General features: G+C 37.9%; 1 protein-coding gene across 1 annotated transcript in view; it reads left to right on the top strand.

Moving 5' to 3' along the window:
* LOC124619276 (ATP-binding cassette sub-family G member 1-like) overlaps window positions 1–20,694 on the top strand; it is a 373,642-nt gene that overhangs the window by 339,001 nt on the left and 13,947 nt on the right. Inside the window, exon 9 of the mRNA XM_047145545.1 lies at window positions 9,404–9,572. Within this exon, the coding sequence (XP_047001501.1) occupies window positions 9,404–9,572 (169 nt within the window). The remainder of the gene's footprint in view (window positions 1–9,403; window positions 9,573–20,694) is intronic.

Genomic DNA, 20,694 nt, shown 5'->3' with positions numbered 1-20,694 from the left:
CCCCACTTTCTCTCTCTTCCCTCCCCCTCTCTCTCTCTCTCTCTCTCTCTCTCTCTCTCTCTCTCTCTCTCTTTCATGACATTTTTGTAAATGCATTTGAAAACTGCTTCCCCAAGAAAATAGTTAAATATACTCGTAAGAAACCTTGTAACAAACCATGGCTTACTAAGGGTATAAAAATATCTTGTAACCTGAAAAGGGAAATGTATCTGACAGCACGAAAGAGTAGTGGCCCAGAAACTATCAAACATTATAAAAACTACTCTGTTATATTAAGAAAAGTTATTAAAAAATCCAGAAGTATGTGTATCATGTCTGAAATCAGCAACTCTGATAATAAAATTAAAACAATTTGGAATATTATTAAAAGAGAAACAACCAAGAGCACAGGAAGACAGTATTACCATCAAATTGAATGAAAACTTTACGAGCAAAAAGTCAGAAGTTGAAAATATTTTTAATAATCATTTTCTAAATGTTGTGGATATAGTAGGAGCCAGGTGTTCATTAGAAGATGCTAGGCTGTTAATGGAAGAGGCCATACCTATGCAATTTGATACAATTGAAGTCTCACCCACTTCTCCCTCTGAAATTAGGAAAATAATAAACTTGCTTAAAACCAAAAACTCACATGGAATTGATGGCATTTCCAGCAAAATACTAAAAGCTTGTTCTCAACAGATAAGTAAGATTCTCAGCCACCCATGTAATAGCTCTCTGGAACAGGGCATTTTCCCTGATAGACTGAAATATGCTATTGTTATACCTTTGCATAAAAAGAGGGATAGATCTGATGTCAACAATTACCATCCAGTCTCCCTTCTAACAGCTTTATCCAAAATTTTTGAGAAAGTAATGTATTCAAGAGTAGCTTCACATATCCATAAAAATGAAGCACTAACAAAATGTCAGTTTGGTTTCCAGAAAGGTTTTTCAACAGAAAATGCCATATATGCTTTCACCAATCAAATTTTGAATCATCTGAATAACTGAACACCACCCATTGGGATTTTTTGTGATCTCTCAAAGGCTTTTGATTGTGTAAATCATGAAATTCTGCTAGACAAGCTCAATATTGTGGCATGAGTGGGACAGTGCACAAATGGTTCAATTCGTACCTAACTGGACAAGTGCAGAAAGTTTAAATAAGCAGTTCTCATAATATGCAAAGATCAGCACATTCCTCAAACTGGGGGACTATCAAGAATGGGGTTCCACAAGGGTCAGTCTTGGGTCCTTTGTTGTTCTTAATATATATTAATGACTTGCCATTCTATATTCATGAAGAGGCAAAGTTAGTTCTCTTTGCTGATGATACAAGTATAGTAATCAAACCTGACAAACAAGAATTAACTGATGAAATTGTCAATACTGTCTTTCAGAAAATTACTAAGTAGTTCCTTGTAAACGGACTCTCACTGAATTTTGATAAGACGCAGTACATACAGTTCCGTACAGTGAATGGTATGACGCCATTAAAAAATATAGATTTTAATCAGAAGCATATAGCTAAGGTAGAATATTCCAAATTTTTAGGTGTGTCCATTGATGAGAGATTAAATTGGAAGAAACACATTGATGATCTGCTAAAACGTTTGAGTTCAGCTACTTATGCAATAAGGGTCATTGCAAATTTTGGTGATAAACATCTTAGTAAATTAGCTTACTATGCCTATTTTCACTCATTGCTTTCATATGGTATTATATTTTGGGGTAATTCATCACTGAGGAATAAAGTATTTATTGCACAAAAGCGTGTAAACAGAACAAGAGCTGGAGTCCACCCAAGATCATCCTGCAGACATTTATTTAAGGATCTAGGGATATTCACAGTAGCTTCTCAGTATATATACTCTCTTATGAAATTTGTTATTAACAACCAAACTCAATTCAAAAGTAATAGCAGTGTGCATAACTACAATACTAGGAGAAAGGATGATCTTCACTGTTCAAGATTAAATCTAACTTTGGCACAGAAAGGGGTGAATTATACTGCCACTAAAGTCTTTGGTCACTTACCAAATAGTATCAAAAGTCTGGCAAATAACAAAGTATTTAAGAAGAAATTAAAAGAATTTCTGAATGACAACTCCTTCTACTCCATAGAGGAATTTTTAGATATAAATTAAGAAAAAACAAAAAAAAATTATTAAAAAAAACACAAAAAATAAAAAAGTTGTTATATTAACTTAAGTATGTTGTTAAATTAACTTAATTATGTCATGTATTGGAAAATGTGACTCGTTCCACATCATTACGAAACATCGTATTCATGATCCATGGAACTAGTATTAATCTAATATCTCTCTCTCTCTCTCTCTCTCTCTCTCTCTCTCTCTCTCTCTCTCTCTCTCTCTCTCTCTCTCTCTCTCTCTCTCTCTCTCCCTCTCTCTGTGTGTGTGTGTGTGTGTGTGTGTGTGTGTGTGTGTGTGTGTGTGTGTGTGTGTGTGTGTGGATTGTTAGTTGCACCTACATAGCTCTGTGAGTTAGATTATTCCACATGAAAAGCAAGTCCCATATTGACACAAATAATGTCAGTAACTTTGACTGATTGTTTTTCACTTTTAATGAATGGTTACGTGCACAGACAGGTTGGGTGGGAGAGGAAGGCACTGGGTCACCTGAAAGGAGGAAGGCATATGATGTAAGGAGTTTGGTGTCACTGTGAACCTGAATCACTTGCTTGATTCTTAGGCTAATTCTCCATAGGGATTTAAATGAAGTCTTATAAATATTATCCATCATGTTCTATGTTTTTAATATTCTGAAAATTCAATAAACTGCAGAGGATCATTTTATCATGCTGTTAAGAAATCCAGAATAATACTGGATTTGTATTTTCTCTCTGTTATTGGTCCATTAAATAATCAATGGTATCTAGTTTGTACATACAATATAGGAAAAGTCATGTTTCAGATGGTAAATACAATTTACACATAGAATGCTTTCAAAATAATAATTTATACATGTTGCAGTCTTACAATAAAAAATAACATATTTAAAAACAGTAAGTATGGTTAAGAATGTCTGATCAGTTACAATAAGTTTTGAGATACAACAAAAACTCAGAAACAGAATAGAAGCAGTGGTCAAGCAAGTGCTGTTTCAATTTGATATGGAAAATATATAAATTTCACATCTGTTCCAAATACGATGACATGTGGTTATATAGCATAGTGTCAATATGATAAACGAGGGCCGTTCAGAAAGTAACCTCCGGCTGATTTAAAAAAATACACCAAGTTAAATAAAAATATTTTAATACATACATCTTACAACTACATCTTTGCACTATTTTTCTACATAGTCTCCATAGCAATTGAGGCACTTATCGTATCTCTTCACAAGCTTTGAAATTCCTTCTGCATAAAAATCACCCGCTTGTGCCTGGAGCCAGCCTGTGACCGCATCTTTGAGCTCTTCGTCGTCATCAAACCGCTGTGACCCGAGCCATTTCTTCAAATGCATGAAGAGGTGATAATCACTTGGCGCCAGGTCTGGGCTGTAAGCTTGATGGTTGATAACGTCCCACTTGAAGGACTCAAGAAGGGCCGTTGTTCTGCGAGCAGAGTGAGGACGGGCGTTATCGTGCAAAGAAACGATACCGGAAGTCAGCATACCACAGTGTTTGTTCTGTATAGCCCATCGTAACTTTTTTATTGTTTCACAGTACACGTCTTGATTAATGGTCGTACCACGTCCCATGAATTCAACCAACAACACCCCTTTGGCATCCCAAAACACCGTTGCCATCAGTTTTCTGGCAGAAAAATCTTGCGAGGCTTTTCTTGGTTTGGTAGGCGAATTTGAATGTGCCCACATCTTTGATTGTTCTTTTGTCTCAGGGTTCACGTACTTAATCCAGGTTTCGTCACCGGTCACGATTCTGTTTAACAATGGTTCTCCTTCGTCCTCATAACGTGACAGAAAGTCTAATGCAGAGGCCATTCTTTGAGTTTTGTGGTGGTCGGTAAGAATTTTGGGCACCCATCGTGCACAGAACTTACGGTAACCCAATCTTGCTGTCACTATCTCGTACAAGAGAGTCTTAGAAATCTGTGGAAAACCAGTAGACAACTCCGACATTGAGAAACGTCAATTTTCACGAACTTTTGCATCAACTGTCTGAACGAGTTCGTCAGTCACCAATGATGGTCTACCACTCCTCTCTTCATCATGAACGTTTTCTCGTCCACTTTTAAATAAACGTACCCATTCACAGACAACTCCTTCACTCATAACTCTTGGTCCGTACACGTCACAAAGCTCACGATGAATAGCTGCTGCAGAATACCCTTTGGCTGTAAAAAACCTTATGACAGCACGCACTTCACATTTGGTGGGGTTTTCTATTGCAGCACACATTTCAAACTGCCACAAAAACTAAACTAGCGCAGGTACGACGTTCACTCGACCACGGCTTGATGCCGACTGACCTGTTGAGTGCGTGAACGCACAGATGGTATCGCTACTCCCCCCACAACCCGCACTGTGACCAATTGGAGGTTACTTTCTGAACCGCCCTCGTAATACTCATTTACAAACATTTGTGCTTCTTCAGATATAGGTTATTCTTCTGCCTAGTATTGTAAGGGCAAAAATCACAGTTATGTTTAAAGATATTTTCTTCTTTTGAAGTTCTTTCTTTTGTGAAGGCTGTTAATTCATAAATTCATAAACAAGGAAGAGGCAGTATGTTGGGATTATTAAATATTGGTCTAGAAGAATCTCTGTATTTGGCTTGTTTTATGGTTCTGAGAGCCTTCCTTTGCAATCTTGATGTTTTCTAATATTTATTGAGTTTCACCAAAAGATAATTCCATAGATAAGTAGCTACTGGTTTTGACATGGTACATTGTTACCAATGATTCATGGGTTATATTGGGTTTTTCTGGAGGATTCTTACAGAATATGTCAGTAAACTTTTTATATTAACATTACTCTGGTGTTATCATGTCCATTTCTCCTGGGCATGTATATGTGGGGATCGAGATGATACGTACGGTAATATCAAACCCAACATTAAGTATTCACTCATTTATAATGAATTAACTTTATTTTGATCATGTCGGTACACACACATCCACTCAAATATAGAGTTCAGAACACACTGAGATCAACAGCTTTCAAAGAAGTTTGTTCTCAAAGATGAGGCGGTCAACTCTTGCAGTCGATAACCACCACATATACCTAAACCCTTGACTCACTTACCACTGAAGAATAAAGTATCATAGAATTTAAATGTCAGTTACCCTGATTTTTCTTTGCATATCTTCTACAAAATGGCAAGTCTAACATGAATAATTGAGGGTAAAATGTATAACACATTCATGATTAAGATATTTTTCTTGCTCTCCTGCAATATTAGCATAAAGATTACACAGCTCAAACAACCAAGTGATTCTCAAATTGTTTATAAATGGCTTGTCATAGTTGCTTTCTATCAATCTATTATTCGCATTGATGATATGGAAAGTTCTTGCAGAATGTAAATAATTTAGGACCATTCACAAGTGAGCAGTCACCCTTGCTCCTGCATTATTCACATTTCATGCTCAAGTTTTGGAAATATAACAATGTCATACCATGCTAAATTTAGCAAATAAAGAATATGCTGAAATACTATGGTTTACTATTGTGCTAAGAACTCCAACACAAAAAATGAAATGTCGTGTGGCTAGGGCCTCCCGTCAGGTAGACTGTTCGCCTGGTGCAAGTCTTATGATTTGACGCCACTTCGGCGACTTGCGCATCGATGGGAATGAAATGATGATGATTAGGACAACACAACACCCAGTCCCTGGGTGGACAAAATCTTCGGCCCGACCAGGAATCGAACCCGGGCCCTTAGGATTGACAGTCTGTCACGCTGACCACTCAGCTACCGGGGGCGGACATGCAGTTCTGATATGAGTACTCACGTTACTGCATGGGAACAAATTCCTCATACATCATGGCATGTGAATAAAAGAGAGAGGTAGAAGAGGTGTCTACTGTACATAAAGTTTCTCTTAAATTTCATTTGCAACTAAATTAGTCTTTGCTTACTAGTATTACCATCATCAACAACAGAGGGGGCAGCAGCATATTTTTTGGTCTTTTTTGATGCATTACATAGCACAATGGACATACGAAAAATGTGTGTGTGTGTGTGTGTGTGTGTGTGTGTGGGAGAGAGAGAGAGAGAGAGAGAGAGAGAGAGAGAGAGAGAGAGAGAGAGAGAGGAGGGAGAGAGAGTGGGGGGAGGCAGAATACAGACGGTGTAAATTTCAGTTCACAAATTACAATCATAAATTAAAACTAATCAATAAGACAAGTCAAATAGTACATGTTTCCAGGAGTTTTAATTCAATTTAAAAGTTTTTGATAGCACAAGAATTCTTGATCTTGTACTGATTATAATCAGTTTTCCACCATAAATGACTAAAATTTATTTGTAAACATACTTTCCACTGTTATTTAGGCTATTAAATAATTTAACTGTTCTGTGTGAAACACTTTTCTGATACAATTCTGTTCCCTAAATCACACAGTTGTTACAGGTGCTTCTTGTTTTATAGCTATGGACATTTTATTTTGTTGCAGTGTTTCAGTCTTCTTTAAAAAACAAACATAGCCATACAGAGTAGGCTCATAAATGTCAAGACTGCGCAATGTCATTATTTTTAACCAAATAGAGAGTGTCACACATGATTCTAGGGTCTTTGAGCTACAAATAGTGGTGACAGACTTTCTATGAGTCCCATAGATATCTTGCTGGAAGGTGCATTTCTGCAGAGGATAAATACCTACCACTGTTATGAATGGAGATATGCATAAAGTTATTGAATAACAGTTTACCTGCTTGTACTTTGGCTTATCATATGAGGAGCAATACATAATCAATGTAAATAAGGTGTAACAAGTATCCTGAGACAGAACTCCGTAGTACACCACAATCAATCAAGCATTTATTGGATAAATATGTGGTTCTTCTAATGTGTTATCTTTGGAAGCATTATGCCTTAATATAATTATTTGCTACTTCTCTTCAAAGTAAGATCTTATTCACTGATTTTAGAAGCCTGTCACACACCTTTGGATTACTTAAAAAAGAGATCATCATGGTCAGGAGTGTCAAATATTTTCAACAGATACAAGAAATAACTAGTAGCGTGGTCTGTTATCATGTACTTCAATAATGTAAAGATATTCCAAAGCAAATAAAACATTTGTATTTATAAAAAGCATATTGATCAAGCTGCAGCTGACACAAGCACATACATACTTACAGGTGAATAAACGATTTTGTTGCTGATGTGATTTTATTATATAGAAAATTTGGTACCAGGAATCTCCAGCAGACTGACAGAGTATCCTCAAGAATTATTGAAATTTCAAATAGTGTTGACTGTTTTGAATAAAGTGTCATATGTCTGCACCTGGTGGCAAGAACACAGGAAGTAACCAGCTGTTCCCTGTGATATTTGCAAAGGTTTATTGCACAAGTGTAACTGGTATTACAGTACTGAAGGCTATTCGAGAACTCAGCTGGACACAGTGTAGTGCTGTGGCATGGGCATAGCTGACCTTGGTGATGCTAGATAAGGCATGGCAAGGTGCCTGGTGGTGATGGTTTGACAAGAGGGGGTTTGTTTGCCATCTGGCTGGACTGGCAACATCAGTAGTATGATGAGATCACAGGAGTATTTGCTGGCCATGTTTGCGTTGCTCTGAGAGATGGTGGCATTAGCAGATGTCCTGTGATTGATACCATGGCAAGAGGGCTATGATTGACACTCAATAAGACTGGAAGCATTGGTAGCCTAAAGAGCCAGGATTGGCAGCAGGCATTGGCAAGCATCAGCAGCCACTAGCAAGGCAGAACTTGATCAGCAGTGACCACCTGGGATGTGGTGAGGCCAACAGCCAGTGAGGGCAGTGGCAGCAGGCTGGAGGAGATGCTTGACCGGTGGAACCAGGACACAGCCATACTGATGGTGTGTACTGCTATAGTAGAGCAGATGTGCCAGGGATGATGTCAGCAGGCACTGAGGACCAGTGCTCACAAAAGTGGACATAAATTGGAAAATTTGGTAGTCTTAGCCTCCCAGACATGTTATCATTAGTGCACATTTTTACATGTTACCAACTGTGGGTTAATATCCTTTAAAATTATTGTAGTGAGTAGCTATTTACAAATGACATCAACATATAGTAGAATATGTTAAATTTGAGAAGGTATTGTTTCACATACATTTCACACTAGTCCACTTTCTTCAAGTTATTTTTATAAATCTTCTTCTCTGGAGCTCATTAATCATTCTAACTGTGTGCTGTAGTGTTGTCTCAGTATTGTGGGGCAGATGTTGTATATCCCAATAGTCTGCACATTCCAATCTTAGAATCTGTTAATTGCCACACATCATTACTTGATTTTTTTGCCTGACAGTTGGCATACAAAAGTCAAGAAATAATATAAAATTCTTCTGGTACCAAGACTGTTCAAATATATCAAAAAAATTTCACAGAAAGTGAAAAAGCCAGCAGGAGATAAAGATCTGAAGAATCTGCTTTTCTTCAGCAGGCTATAATCTCATATTACAATATCTTTGTAAAAGTGATTCACAAGTGACTAAAAATACACCAGTATTGCTACCACTACTGCCACTATACTGTTGAAATAGTAGGATACTTATAATTAGGAAGGAGAGAGTTGGGAGATGTTTGTTTTGGAAAATACTAAACAAAGTTAAATGGAGTTGTGATCCTTACTTAAGCTGATAATGTGATGAATGCTGTATGAATTTGAACTAAACTGCTACAGTATTTTAATTGTTTCTCTCTTTTTTCCTCCTCCTATTATCACAGATTTTAGTAATGAATTGATTTATGGAATTCATAATCTCTCTCTCTCTCTCTCTCTCTCTCTCTCTCTCTCTCTCTCTCTCTCTCTCTCTCTCTCTCTCCCTCCCTCTTTCATATTTTAGAGAATTGTTTTACATGTTTTACTATGAAGTGTTACACAGAGCCTTTGTTTTTGTTTGGGGTTCAGTCTTTATCTGTTAGGCATGTGTTTTGTATTTCAGATGACTGTTTTACATATACATATGTTTTATTGGGAATGTTTAATTTTTTATCAATTTTAATGCCAGATGCCTCGTAATATTTCTTTAAGATACTGGAGGTCCTGATTTGAACCACAAAAAGCTATATCATTGCTCTCTTCATGTATTACATTTCTAGTTTTGAGTCATAAATTTTTGTAGCTCCTATTGTTTTTGTAGTGAAACACACATAAAGTACCAGATTTCAGAGATAATACAGGAGATAACAATTTACAGTAACAATTTTTTGTTATTTCTTAAGTGTTCCTAGTGTAAACACTTTTTATTATATATGTTGTTTTAATTTTTGTTTTTAGTCATTACTCTTGACAATGCTTGCAACGTACCTCACTACTGGTCTCACAACAGGAATGGTATTCCTCCACTCTGGCAATAGAGGTGACAGTGCATTGGTTCATCTCAACTTCATGGCCACATCTCTTGTAATGGCATGTTGTTGCCAGATACTGCCACCAGCAATTTTGTGTCAGTATATTTACATTTTAATTTTTCAGCAGGGAAAATAATGTTTACAATCTGCATTAACCTTTCCTGTAAACAAAATAGCATGTTTTTCATCTGCGCAGTAAATTTTTCAATCAGTTTTTACATATGTATGTCTCTCCTTCTGTGCTCGACTTGTAATGGAAGTTACCTACTAGCTGTCTCTGAACCTCCAACTTCTGCACATTTGCTTAGCAATGCAGTAAATCAAACTTTATGTACACCAGAATTCAGCAGTTACAAAGATAGTAAAATCAGCACATTAACCAATTTGTGTTTCAGAACTCCCTGTTTTGCAGTATCTTTATCATTCAGTTACTGATCAATAAAATTTGATTTTAAGTCCTTACTTGAAGAAGAGACTGATGATCTTCTCTTCTACACCCTGCTAAGACCATGGCATTTTCACATTTATTTCTTTAGTTTTTTATGCATGTTAGACAACTAAATAGTTTGACACAACAATAAGCATGTAAAAACATATACGCTACCAGTGAAAGTAAGCATGTTTACATTAACAGAAAATAGACAATGACAAACACCTTCAAGAAACAGATCTACTTGAGTGAATTTCTCTTTACATGATAAAGCAATTGTACTTTACATATGATCAGACTATTTAGGCAACAGTTCCCATATCTTTTATAACTTCACATAGCTGCACTGCTATCATATGTCTGCTTAGCATCAGTAAGATATTAATCTGATGTAATTTTGTCATAGTATATATGACATAAAATATTACTTCATTTTTTTTAGAAGACCAGAAGTGTTGAGTCATTGATAGGCATACACAGAAAGAAAGGAAACTTGATAGCTTTTAGAGTTATCCTTTTTCGAGCCTGAGTAACACCCACCCACCCACACACATGCCTATGACCCTATATGGTGACAGCTCCTCTTGGCTCCTATCCCCCCCCTCCCCACTCTATCTCTCTCTCTCTCTCTCCCTCCCTCTCTCTATCTCTCTCTCTCTCTCTCTCTCTCTCTCTCTCTCTCTCTCTCTCTCTCTCCCTCTCCCTCCCCATTCCTCCCTCTCTACCCACCCAACCTCACCCATCCAACACAGTCCCCACCACAACCAGTCCATCTGCGGAAATGCAGCACCAGCACTGTTTGTCCAGCTGACACCACATAGTGTGTGTGTGTGTGTGTGTGTGTGTGTGTGTGTGTGTGTGTGTGTTTTGTTCTAGATCAATACAGAATTACTCTGAAAGTTAGCAAGTTTCCATTCTTTTAGTGTACACCTATTGATAATTCAATGCTTCTGCTTTTGGTAAGTGGTCTCCTTTAATTCAAAAGTATTTACTGTTAAATCCTGGTTATCTAGGTCATCATTGTTAAGACCCATTGCAGGTGATGCGCCATGTATTAAATGATGATTCCCAGGATGAATTTAAGAACACTTTATGCACTTACACTTTACAAATATGTTTAGCTCCAAGAACAACTGAAAGATCATTCATGATCACCTGGGAATTAAAGGAAACAAAGTTCACTGGCAGGATACCATTTCCAAGGAAAACATCTTCCTGACTGGCTGTAGAGCAGCATCCATGGTGGCTGCACTGTGTTGAGAGGCCTGAAGATGTGCAGAGATGCTGCTGTGTAGAGCCGAGTCTCCAGGCTGATCTCATAAAGTTCAGATTGATGTGCTAAGAGCAGAGCCTGCTCCTGGCTTTGAAATGAGTGAGCAATTTACTGCTGCTGGAGGCTGTTATTTGCCTTAAGTATCCAGAAGTATGGCTGCTGCCCCCCACCCCCCAGATGGTGCCTGTAACAATTGGTGTATCAATAGACTGTTTGCATGCAGTATCATGCCCACAATACATAATGTCCTAGCAGTATTTGTAAGTAGTCTCTGGAGGAGACACCTGTGGGCCAAGGGTAAACAATCTGCAGGGTGAAAACACTGTGCTAGAAGCATAAGTTAGTCACTGTATGGCTCATATAGCACACTCCTCCCCCTTGAGAATCTGATGAAACCCCTTGAGAATCTGATGAAACCAGCCCAATAATGGCCACTGATCCTGCTGTTGAGCTTTCTTGGGCAATGTGGGAGGTCACGGAAGGTAGGGAGTCCAATGTGATCGCAACCCGGTCCCTGGAATCCTAAAGCTGAGGTTGTGAAGTGAGTGCTGCAAAGAGAAGATCCAAGAGATTTAGAGAATACCATACAATGTAACCAAGGGTGAGCTGTCCAATGGCCCATGAAGGCAGGCCCAATGATCTGATGTTGCCCCAATGTGAGACATGAAGGCACTAACAGTCATGGAGTGGTGGTCATGCAAGAAGATGGGGCTCAAACCAATGTGATGTCAAGAGTAGATGGTCCCAACAACATGAGTGGTATTGGCAGTTGCTAATAAACCTCTGAATACTGGTCACCAGCTGTGCAAGTGTAGAGAATAGGGAGGGAGCGAGGAGGGTTTGCATTAATTCATGTAAGTGTAGCATTGAAGGTGGAGAAATGGCATCGAAAAGGAAAAGACGAAAGGAGAGAAGAGATCAGTGTGTCAGAAAGATCAGCACTGAATGTGCAAGGGTGAGAGAAATAAGTGGCCATTGAGAGGTCAGGAACCAGTGGGGAGGTCGTCAGTGTAATGGGCAGTGGAGCACACACATTGAAGGGGCCCTGGGTTGGTGGGAAGGCTGTCATCACAGTGTGTGTTGAAGCCTCGGAACAAATGAATGGAGGGAGACCAACAGGCAGCGAAAGCCGTCACTGTGGCAGTGTGGCAAGAACATGGCCGGAGAGTGAGCAGAGCTGGTGGAATGGTCATTGCCACAGGGTGACCAGGACTGGTAGAATTGTCACTGCCACAGGATGCAGAAGAGCACAAAGAGCACAAAAAGAATATGCACTGCAGAGAAGGCTAGGCAGTACTTTGAGGATCTCTGATGAGCACAAGTCATGTGACACTCAGAGAGAGAAATCAGACTGTATTCAGAGTAAAGACACTTTGTCAAAATTTTAGCAGTAAATTGTCAAAGTATTCAAACCAAAGTTCTTGAATTTAATGCCCTCTGGGAAATTTGCTACTTTTGAACTATTTTTGGGACTGATAAATGCCTGAAACCCAAAGTAGAAAGCTCTGAAATGTTTAGTGGGTCATGGAACGTATTTTGGAGAGACAGATTAGATGCTGTAGAAGAGGGAGTGTTCATTGTAGTCAGCAAAAGTATTGTCTCTATTGAGGTCAATATTGAGCATGACTGTGAAGTTACCTGATCATGTATAACGGATCTAGGTGAAATGAAGTTGATTGCTGGATGTTTTTACTGTCAACCCAATTCAGCTGTGATAGTTTGTCATTCAAACAAATTCTATTCTCAGTGACATGGGAATAGTGACATCAGACAGTGTTAGCTGGAGGTGACTTTAAAATATCAATTACAGACTGGGATGTCTGTGGATGCATTACAGAAGGTACCAACCGGCAGGCTTGTGAAGTGCTGTCAAACAGATTTTCTGAAAACTGTCTTGAGCATCTAGTTAACAATGCACATATTTTTGAGACCTTGTAGCTACAAACAGGCCTGACCTCATTGAGGGCGTCAGTATAGTGAAAGGGATTAGTGATTTCAGTATGTTCTTAACAACAATGGTTATTCTAGGTAATAAATCCATCAAGAAGGCTAGGAGAGCATTTTTGCTAGAAAGAGCACATAAGCAGATGTTAGCATCTCAGACAAGGAATGGATTTCATTTAGTTCCATTATGATGGACATAGAGGAATAATGTGCAAAATTTGAATGGAATGTAAATCATGCACAGGAGAAGCATGTGCTGAGTATGTGGATCAAGGACAGTGAGGACCCCAAGGAACTACCATGATTAATAACAAAATTTGTGAAATGATGAGGAAGAAAAGACTGTTGTACTCTTGGTTCATAACAGGACAAATGACAACAGGAAAAATTTAGTAGAGATTTGTGGATGGGTAGAAATACAAAAGCATGAAGCATACAACAACTACCACAGTCATACCTTAGTGGAAGAACTTGCTGAGAACTCAAGAAAATTCTAGTCTTATGTAAAATTTCTAAACAGGTAAAAGTCTTGTATCCAATCAGTCATTGACCAGTCTGTTGTGGCAGTAGAAGATATCAAAAGGAAAGGCGAATTTTTAAAATTTTTGTTTAAGAAATAATACACACAGAAGAATTGTGTGAACACAGCATCATTTGACTGTCGTACACCCCTTATGGAGCATGATGGGTGCTGCAGGGTCTGTGGACTGGGGAAGGGGGCTGGTGGACGTGGACAGGGGGAAATTGTTCCTAGCGAGAACTCAAACAGTTTACAAATATGAAAAAGATCTGTATTTGCAGGTGCCAGAATTAATGACCTAAAATATCTGGAAAATTATCATTAAAATAACCTAAAAATGTTGATAAAATGAAATAAAAACTATATAAAATATGTAATGTGAGTCATAAAATGTGGAAGAGTGATGAAAACTTTATGGGAACCCAAGTTTCTCCTGGTGTGTACAGTGTTCAAATAACTTACAGGAATGCAGCCAGGTGACATCTTCAACAACTGCTGATATTTCAACAGGTGTACATCCTGTCATTTTCTAAGCAAAACTGCAGAAAGGAAGTGCTGCACAAGAGGATTTAAACATCAGTATTTGGGGAATTTACAGAATGATAGCGCATGTGCATGTGCACACACACACGAGTCTCTGTCTGGTGACAAACAGACCCGAACTATTTGAAACAGTTAACGCAGAAGAGGGAATCAGCAATCATAAAGCGGTTACTGCAACACTGATTTCAGCTGTAATTAGAAATATTAAAAAAGGTAGGAAGATTTTTTTTGTTTATCAAAAGTGACAAAAAGCAGATTACAGAGTACCTGATGGCTCAACACAAAATTTTCGTCTTAAGTACAGATAGTGTTGAGGATCAGTGGACAAAGTTCAAAACCATCGTACAATATGCGTTAAATGAGTATGTGTCAAGCAAGATCGTAAGAGATGGAAAAGAACCACCGTGGTACAACAACCACGTTAGAAAACTGCTGCAGAAGCAAAGGGAATTTCACAGCAAACATAAACATAGCCAAAGCCTTGCAGACAAACAAAAATTATGCGAAGCGAAATGTAGTGTGAGGAGGGCTATGTGAGAGGCGTTCAATGAATTCAAAAGTAAAGTTCTATGTACTGACTTGGCAGAAAATCCTAAGAAATTTTGGTCTTATGTCAAAGTGGTAGGTGGATCAAAACAAAATGTCCAGACACTCTGTGACCAAAATAGTACTGAAACAGAGGATGACAGACTAAAGGCCGAAATACTAAATGTCTTTTTCCAAAGCTGTTTCACAGCTTTTTAAAATCACTCAAAAGAGGAAAGGCCGCTGTACCTGATGGGATACCAGTTCGATTTTACACAGAGTACGTGAAGGAACTTTCCCCCCTTCTTGCAGCAGTGTACCGTAGGCCTCTAGAAGAGCGTAGCATTCCAAAGGATTGGTAAAGGGTACAGGTCATCCCCATTTTCAAGAAGGGACGTCGAACAGATGTGCAGAACTATAGACCTATATCTCTAACGTCGATCAGTTGTAGAATTTTGGAACATGTATTATGTTCGAGTATAATGACTTTTCTACTCTGTAGGAATCAGCATGTGTTTCGAAAAAGACGATCGTGTGAAACCCAGCTCACACTATTCGTCCACGAGACTCAGAGGGCTTGACTTCCGCAAGGCATTCGATACAGTTCCCCACAGTCATTTAATGAACAAAGTAAGAGCATATGGACTATCAGACCAATTGTGTGACTGGATTGAAGAGTTCCTAGATAACAGAACGCAGCCTGTCATTCTCAATGGAGAGAAGTCTTCTGAAGTAAGAGTGATTTCAGGTGTGCTGCAGGGGAGTGTCATAGGACCATTGCTATTCACAATATACATAAGTGACCTTGTGGATGACAACGGAAGTTCACTGAGGCTTTTTGCAGATGATGCTGTGGTGTATCGAGAGATTGTAACAATGGAAAATTGTACTGAAATGCAGGAGGATCTGCAGCGAATTGACGCATGGTGCAGGGAATGGCAATTCAATTTCAATGTAGACAAGTGTAATGTGCTGCAAATACATAGAAAGATAGATCCCTTATCATTTAACTACAAAATAGCAGGTCAGCAACTGGAAGCAGTTAATTCCGTAAATTACCTGGGAGTACGCATTAGGAGTGATTTCAAAGGGAATGATCATATAAAGTTGATCGTCGGTAAAGCAAGTGCCAAACTGAGATTCATTGGAAGAATCCTAAGGAAATGCAATCCGAAAACAAAGGAAGTAGGTTACAGTACGCTTGTTCGCCCACTGCTTGAATACTGCTCAGCAGTGTGGGATCCGTACCAGATAGGGTTGATAGAAGAGATAGAGAAGATCCAACGGAGAGCAGCGCGCTTCGTTACAGGATCATTTAGTAATTGCGAAAGCATTACGGAGATAATAGATAAACTGCAGTGGAAGACTCTGCAGGAGAGATGCTCAGTAGCTCGGTACGGGCTTTTGTTAAAGTTTTGAGAACATACCTTCACCGAAGAGTCAAGCAGTATATTGCTCCCTCCTACGCATATCTCACGAAGAGACCATGAGGATAAAATCAGAGAGATTAGAGCCCACACAGAAGCATACCGACAATCCTTCTTTCCACGAACAATACGAGACTGGAATAGAAGGGATAACCGATAGAGGTACTCAGGGTACCCTCCGCCACACACCGTCAAGTGGCTTGCGGAGTATGGATGTAGATGTAGATCTCTGTGTTGTTGAGGTCCACAGGATGCCCATGCCAAGACAATGTTACACAGTTGCAGATTTTCTCAGCTGTTGTAAGCATGTGTGATGCTTATGCTCAGTGCATAGGTCCTTCACAGTCCTGATGGTCTGACCAATATGACATACCACATCTGCAAGAAATATCATAGACATCTGCCTTATGCAAATGAAGGTAATCTTTTATGAATCCTAAAGGTATCAAACCTTAGATTATGGTTGGAAACCACATTTAACATCATATTTTTGAAAAATATGACCAGTCCTTTTATAAATCCTTTCTGTATAAGGTTATGTTTGGTGTTGAGTTAACAAACCTATTTGAACATGTATTGACTTCAACTTAATTTTTATTCAAAGACCAGGACTATGAGCATAAAGATGAAGTTGCAATGGGAAGCCTGTTGTTGTCAGTTCATTTGTCAAAGAATTCAAAGCATGTGACTTGGAGACAGAGTCATGAAAACCTGCGTGTTTCTTGAGATATGTAGATGGTACTTTTGTGATTTTGCAACACAGTGAGAATTTGAGTGGCAATTTAGAACACATTAATTCAGTCAACCTGAATATTCATTTCATAACGGAGGTGGAGAAAGATGGCTGCCTCCCCTTCCTTGATGTGTTGGCTGGGAGGAAGGCCAATGGTGTATGTGGTCATCTGCCACTTGTGGAAAGCCAACTAACACTGACTGGAATGCATGTGTTCATGACAGACAGACCCCATCCAAGGCCTCATATTTCCAGCATTAGCTGTCTAGACACTTACTTACATATATTTTTGATCTACTTTATTTTAAAGTTAGCACAGGAACAGTGATAAAGAAGTTAAAAATTAATGGTATTTGCAGTTAGTTGGCATGTAGGTAAACTAATTACACCAACTGCTTCTAATTCACCAAAAGAATGTGATGGATAACAAAGTCAAGGTATCTAAGTTCTGAGTTAATTAATCAGAATTTTAAGTACTGTGCACATGTTATATAAATAACACCATAAAGATATTTATTTAAAAAAGTTGGCATAAGCAGATACCTGCCTCTTGCAAAATAGTTTACTACACATAAAAAATATTTTGGTTACCTAAACTGGCCATAAGCCTCTAATACAAAGGATTGCAAACATTAAAACCATATAAACCACATTCAAATACAAATCCATATAGCATAAAGAAAAACAAATTTCAATATCAAAAGTTTGTTCCTGTAAAGTCAGAGTTATACAGCATGAAGAGCAAAACAATTTGACAATATAACATTTTTTCCCGTTGCAGGAGGAAAGAATTCCTCATTTTCCAGTCATTTCACTGATTTCTGCTTACGTAATTACAGTTGTCACTGTTCCAATTAGCTGAAGTCGGGTCCGTGCGTTTTATAGGTCCAAATGGTCGCCCCCATATACTCCAGTTTCACAAGTGTCCTGGGAAGTAGTTATCATCTGTCATTGTACATGGGAAGCCAAAAAAAAAAAATTTTAATTTAGTATACAGATGATTACCACTTTAGTACACAGATAAGTACTACAAGTACATCTACAAGAAAATGTTTCATTTTTCAAAGATATAAACTATCAGAATGTTTTACTAATAAAAGGTAATATAAAAAGAATGGAATCTCTTCCATGTACTCCTGTACTTTAACTCGAATCACTGTCATACATCATTGAACTCAAAAGCCAGAAACCCAATCTAATATGGGCCGGCCGAAGTGGCCGTGCGGTTAAAGGCGCTGCAGTCTGGAACCGCAAGACCGCTACGGTCGCAGGTTCGAATCCTGCCTCGGGCATGGATGTTTGTGATGTTCTTAGGTTAGTTAGGTTTAACTAGTTCTAAGTTCTAGGGGACTAATGACCTCAGCAGTTGAGTCCCATAGTGCTCAGAGCCATTTGAACCATTTGAACCCAATCTAATATTTCAAATGATCAAACACACATTTTACAGAGGGGAGGTTGGGTTAATTGGACCGCACATTAATTAACAGTAAAAGGAGGAAAATTATTTTTTTCATATGATAAAATTGTTTTCTTAGGTTAGAAGTACTATTTGTATCTATGGGGCTACTGCAAGTTATCTAAGTTTGCTGATATATACAAAAATGTGAAATCCAGTGGTAACCATAATGTTTCCTTGCATCTAATAAATTCTCCTAAAATTTTAATAACCAATAGTACACAATTTTGTTTCTTTGAGTTAACTTAAAGTATTTATTGCTTTGTGATACTCCATGAAATATAAATTGTGCACGGAGCCATTTTCCTACTACTCTGAAGATTTTTGATAAAGTGAAGGTGGCGTTAAATGGTCCGATGAAGTTTGACATAAGATAGACAAGTTTGATTAACCCCAGAAAGTTGTTGTAGAATGAATATAATGAACAACTTCATGGGAACATCTGCTAGTGTCCCCAGAATTACCATCTGGCAGCCTTGTAGGTGTTGCATAGCCTTTGGCCTTTACTTTCTCCAACAACTTGAAAGACTTTAGTGTCAATAGTACTGATTCTTTTAATTCAAACATATTTACTAACCAAGACTTTTGTCATCAAATGCTATGGATAGACTAATTCAGTAACAAACAGACAGTGACTCACTGGCAGAAGATGCAAGCAAACCTGCAGATGACAATGTGGAGAATATTGGACGTCAGACAAGATCGGCAACCAGAAATTACACATCCTAGCATGTTTAGCCATATTCTAATAATGGTGCAACTAAAACAAAAAGAGGTAGAAAGAAATGGGAATCAGTTGTCCTTACCAGTACACCAGTTTAAACAAGAGTTAGGTGCAGTGGCAAAAGACAGACTATCAAAGCAGTAGCCAAAAAAGCATACATTCAATGAAGTCAAATGACAGTACTGGAGTAGAGCAGCAGCAACTCTCAAGATGCTGATTATGTGCAGTACATTGATTCATCTAATACTGACTTGTACACAAGTGTTGATGAGATGGTGAAACACTGGAGAAGGGGACTATCACGTTTCCCAAGTCTTTGAAATGTACAGTGATGGTTGCAAGTACAGTGTTTTATTAGAGTTGTTTCTACTACAGATTTTGAATCTTCAAAAGATGATGATACTTTTGTTGCTTCAAATTAAATAATAGGCAAACTATCCAACTCAATACACAGTACAACCACTCATTATGGAAACAGGGTTTCGTTCTAGATTTACATTGCTAAATTCATTGTGCGTTATTTGTTATTTCCATAATTTTTCCATTAATATATTTATAAACGTGTATTTAGCATTGTTACTAATGTTCTTCCAATACATTTTTGTTTTAGGGTCCTGCAATTCATTTATTTAACTGAGAGGTCAGGTGGAAACTGATAAATGGTTCAGTTAAACCAGCCACTGGGGTTACATGGTCTCAAAGTAGGATCAAAGTTCTTCTAGTTCTGTAAAAACTCTGAGATAATACAAAAATGAAAGTGCCTATAGTTTTTGTATGTGTTTCACTCCAGATTCATGAATAAAAGTTTTAAGAAGAACCATTCTTTAACTAAGATTTCAAGGGAAGAAAAAATAGGTCCAGTTTACCCTAACTTCCCCTGTTATAAGGAGAACAAAACCATGATCACTATACCATTACATAATTACTAGTTAAATTAAATTAAAGTAATGGAAGCTGTTTCAAATAAAATAATTACATTTTTCACTCAAACTGGGTTACTAACGTCTCTCAATCAGAAAATTATATTCTCATGAAATTTCCCAAAATGTAATTAAATTATCCACCCTTGTCAGAATATTCACATTACTTTTGAATTACTGTTACTAGTCACTCAGCAGAAATATTTTTCCTTCAATGTATCATTACCCTAAGCCAATCATTATCTGGAACACAAATAACAATTTCCAGCAGCATTTAAAACCAAATACGCAGCAGAATGTATCTAATATTCTTCAAAAAATTATTCTTACAGTCAACTTTTTAGTTTCATTGTCATGATTTACATAAACAGTACTAAATGTCACCTAGCTCCAACAGATTTTCACTGTAACAAGAAATGCCTGTATACAGTTTGCATTACATTACTCATATATGTCTGTTAATTCCATTATATCCTTCCAATCCTAACCTTGTTAACTAGGGGACTGCATTCTCAGAAATTACCCATACTGCAAAGACAGGCTTGCTAATCATTAATACCCTATCTAACACACTTTTCATTATCTCTCATTACTACTTCATTATTTCATCATTGCATTATTATACCTCATTATTCCATTAGCTAAGAAATGAGCACCTGCATTACTCCTTACACACAAAAAATGACTCTACAGAACCACACTCTATGGTAATAGATCCTAGT

The sequence above is a fragment of the Schistocerca americana genome, chromosome 6, assembly GCF_021461395.2.
Source record: "Schistocerca americana isolate TAMUIC-IGC-003095 chromosome 6, iqSchAmer2.1, whole genome shotgun sequence".
Lineage (NCBI taxonomy): Eukaryota > Metazoa > Arthropoda > Insecta > Orthoptera > Acrididae > Schistocerca > Schistocerca americana.
Note: the sequence above shows the minus strand (reverse complement) of the source record. Positions and strands in the feature narration are given on the sequence as shown.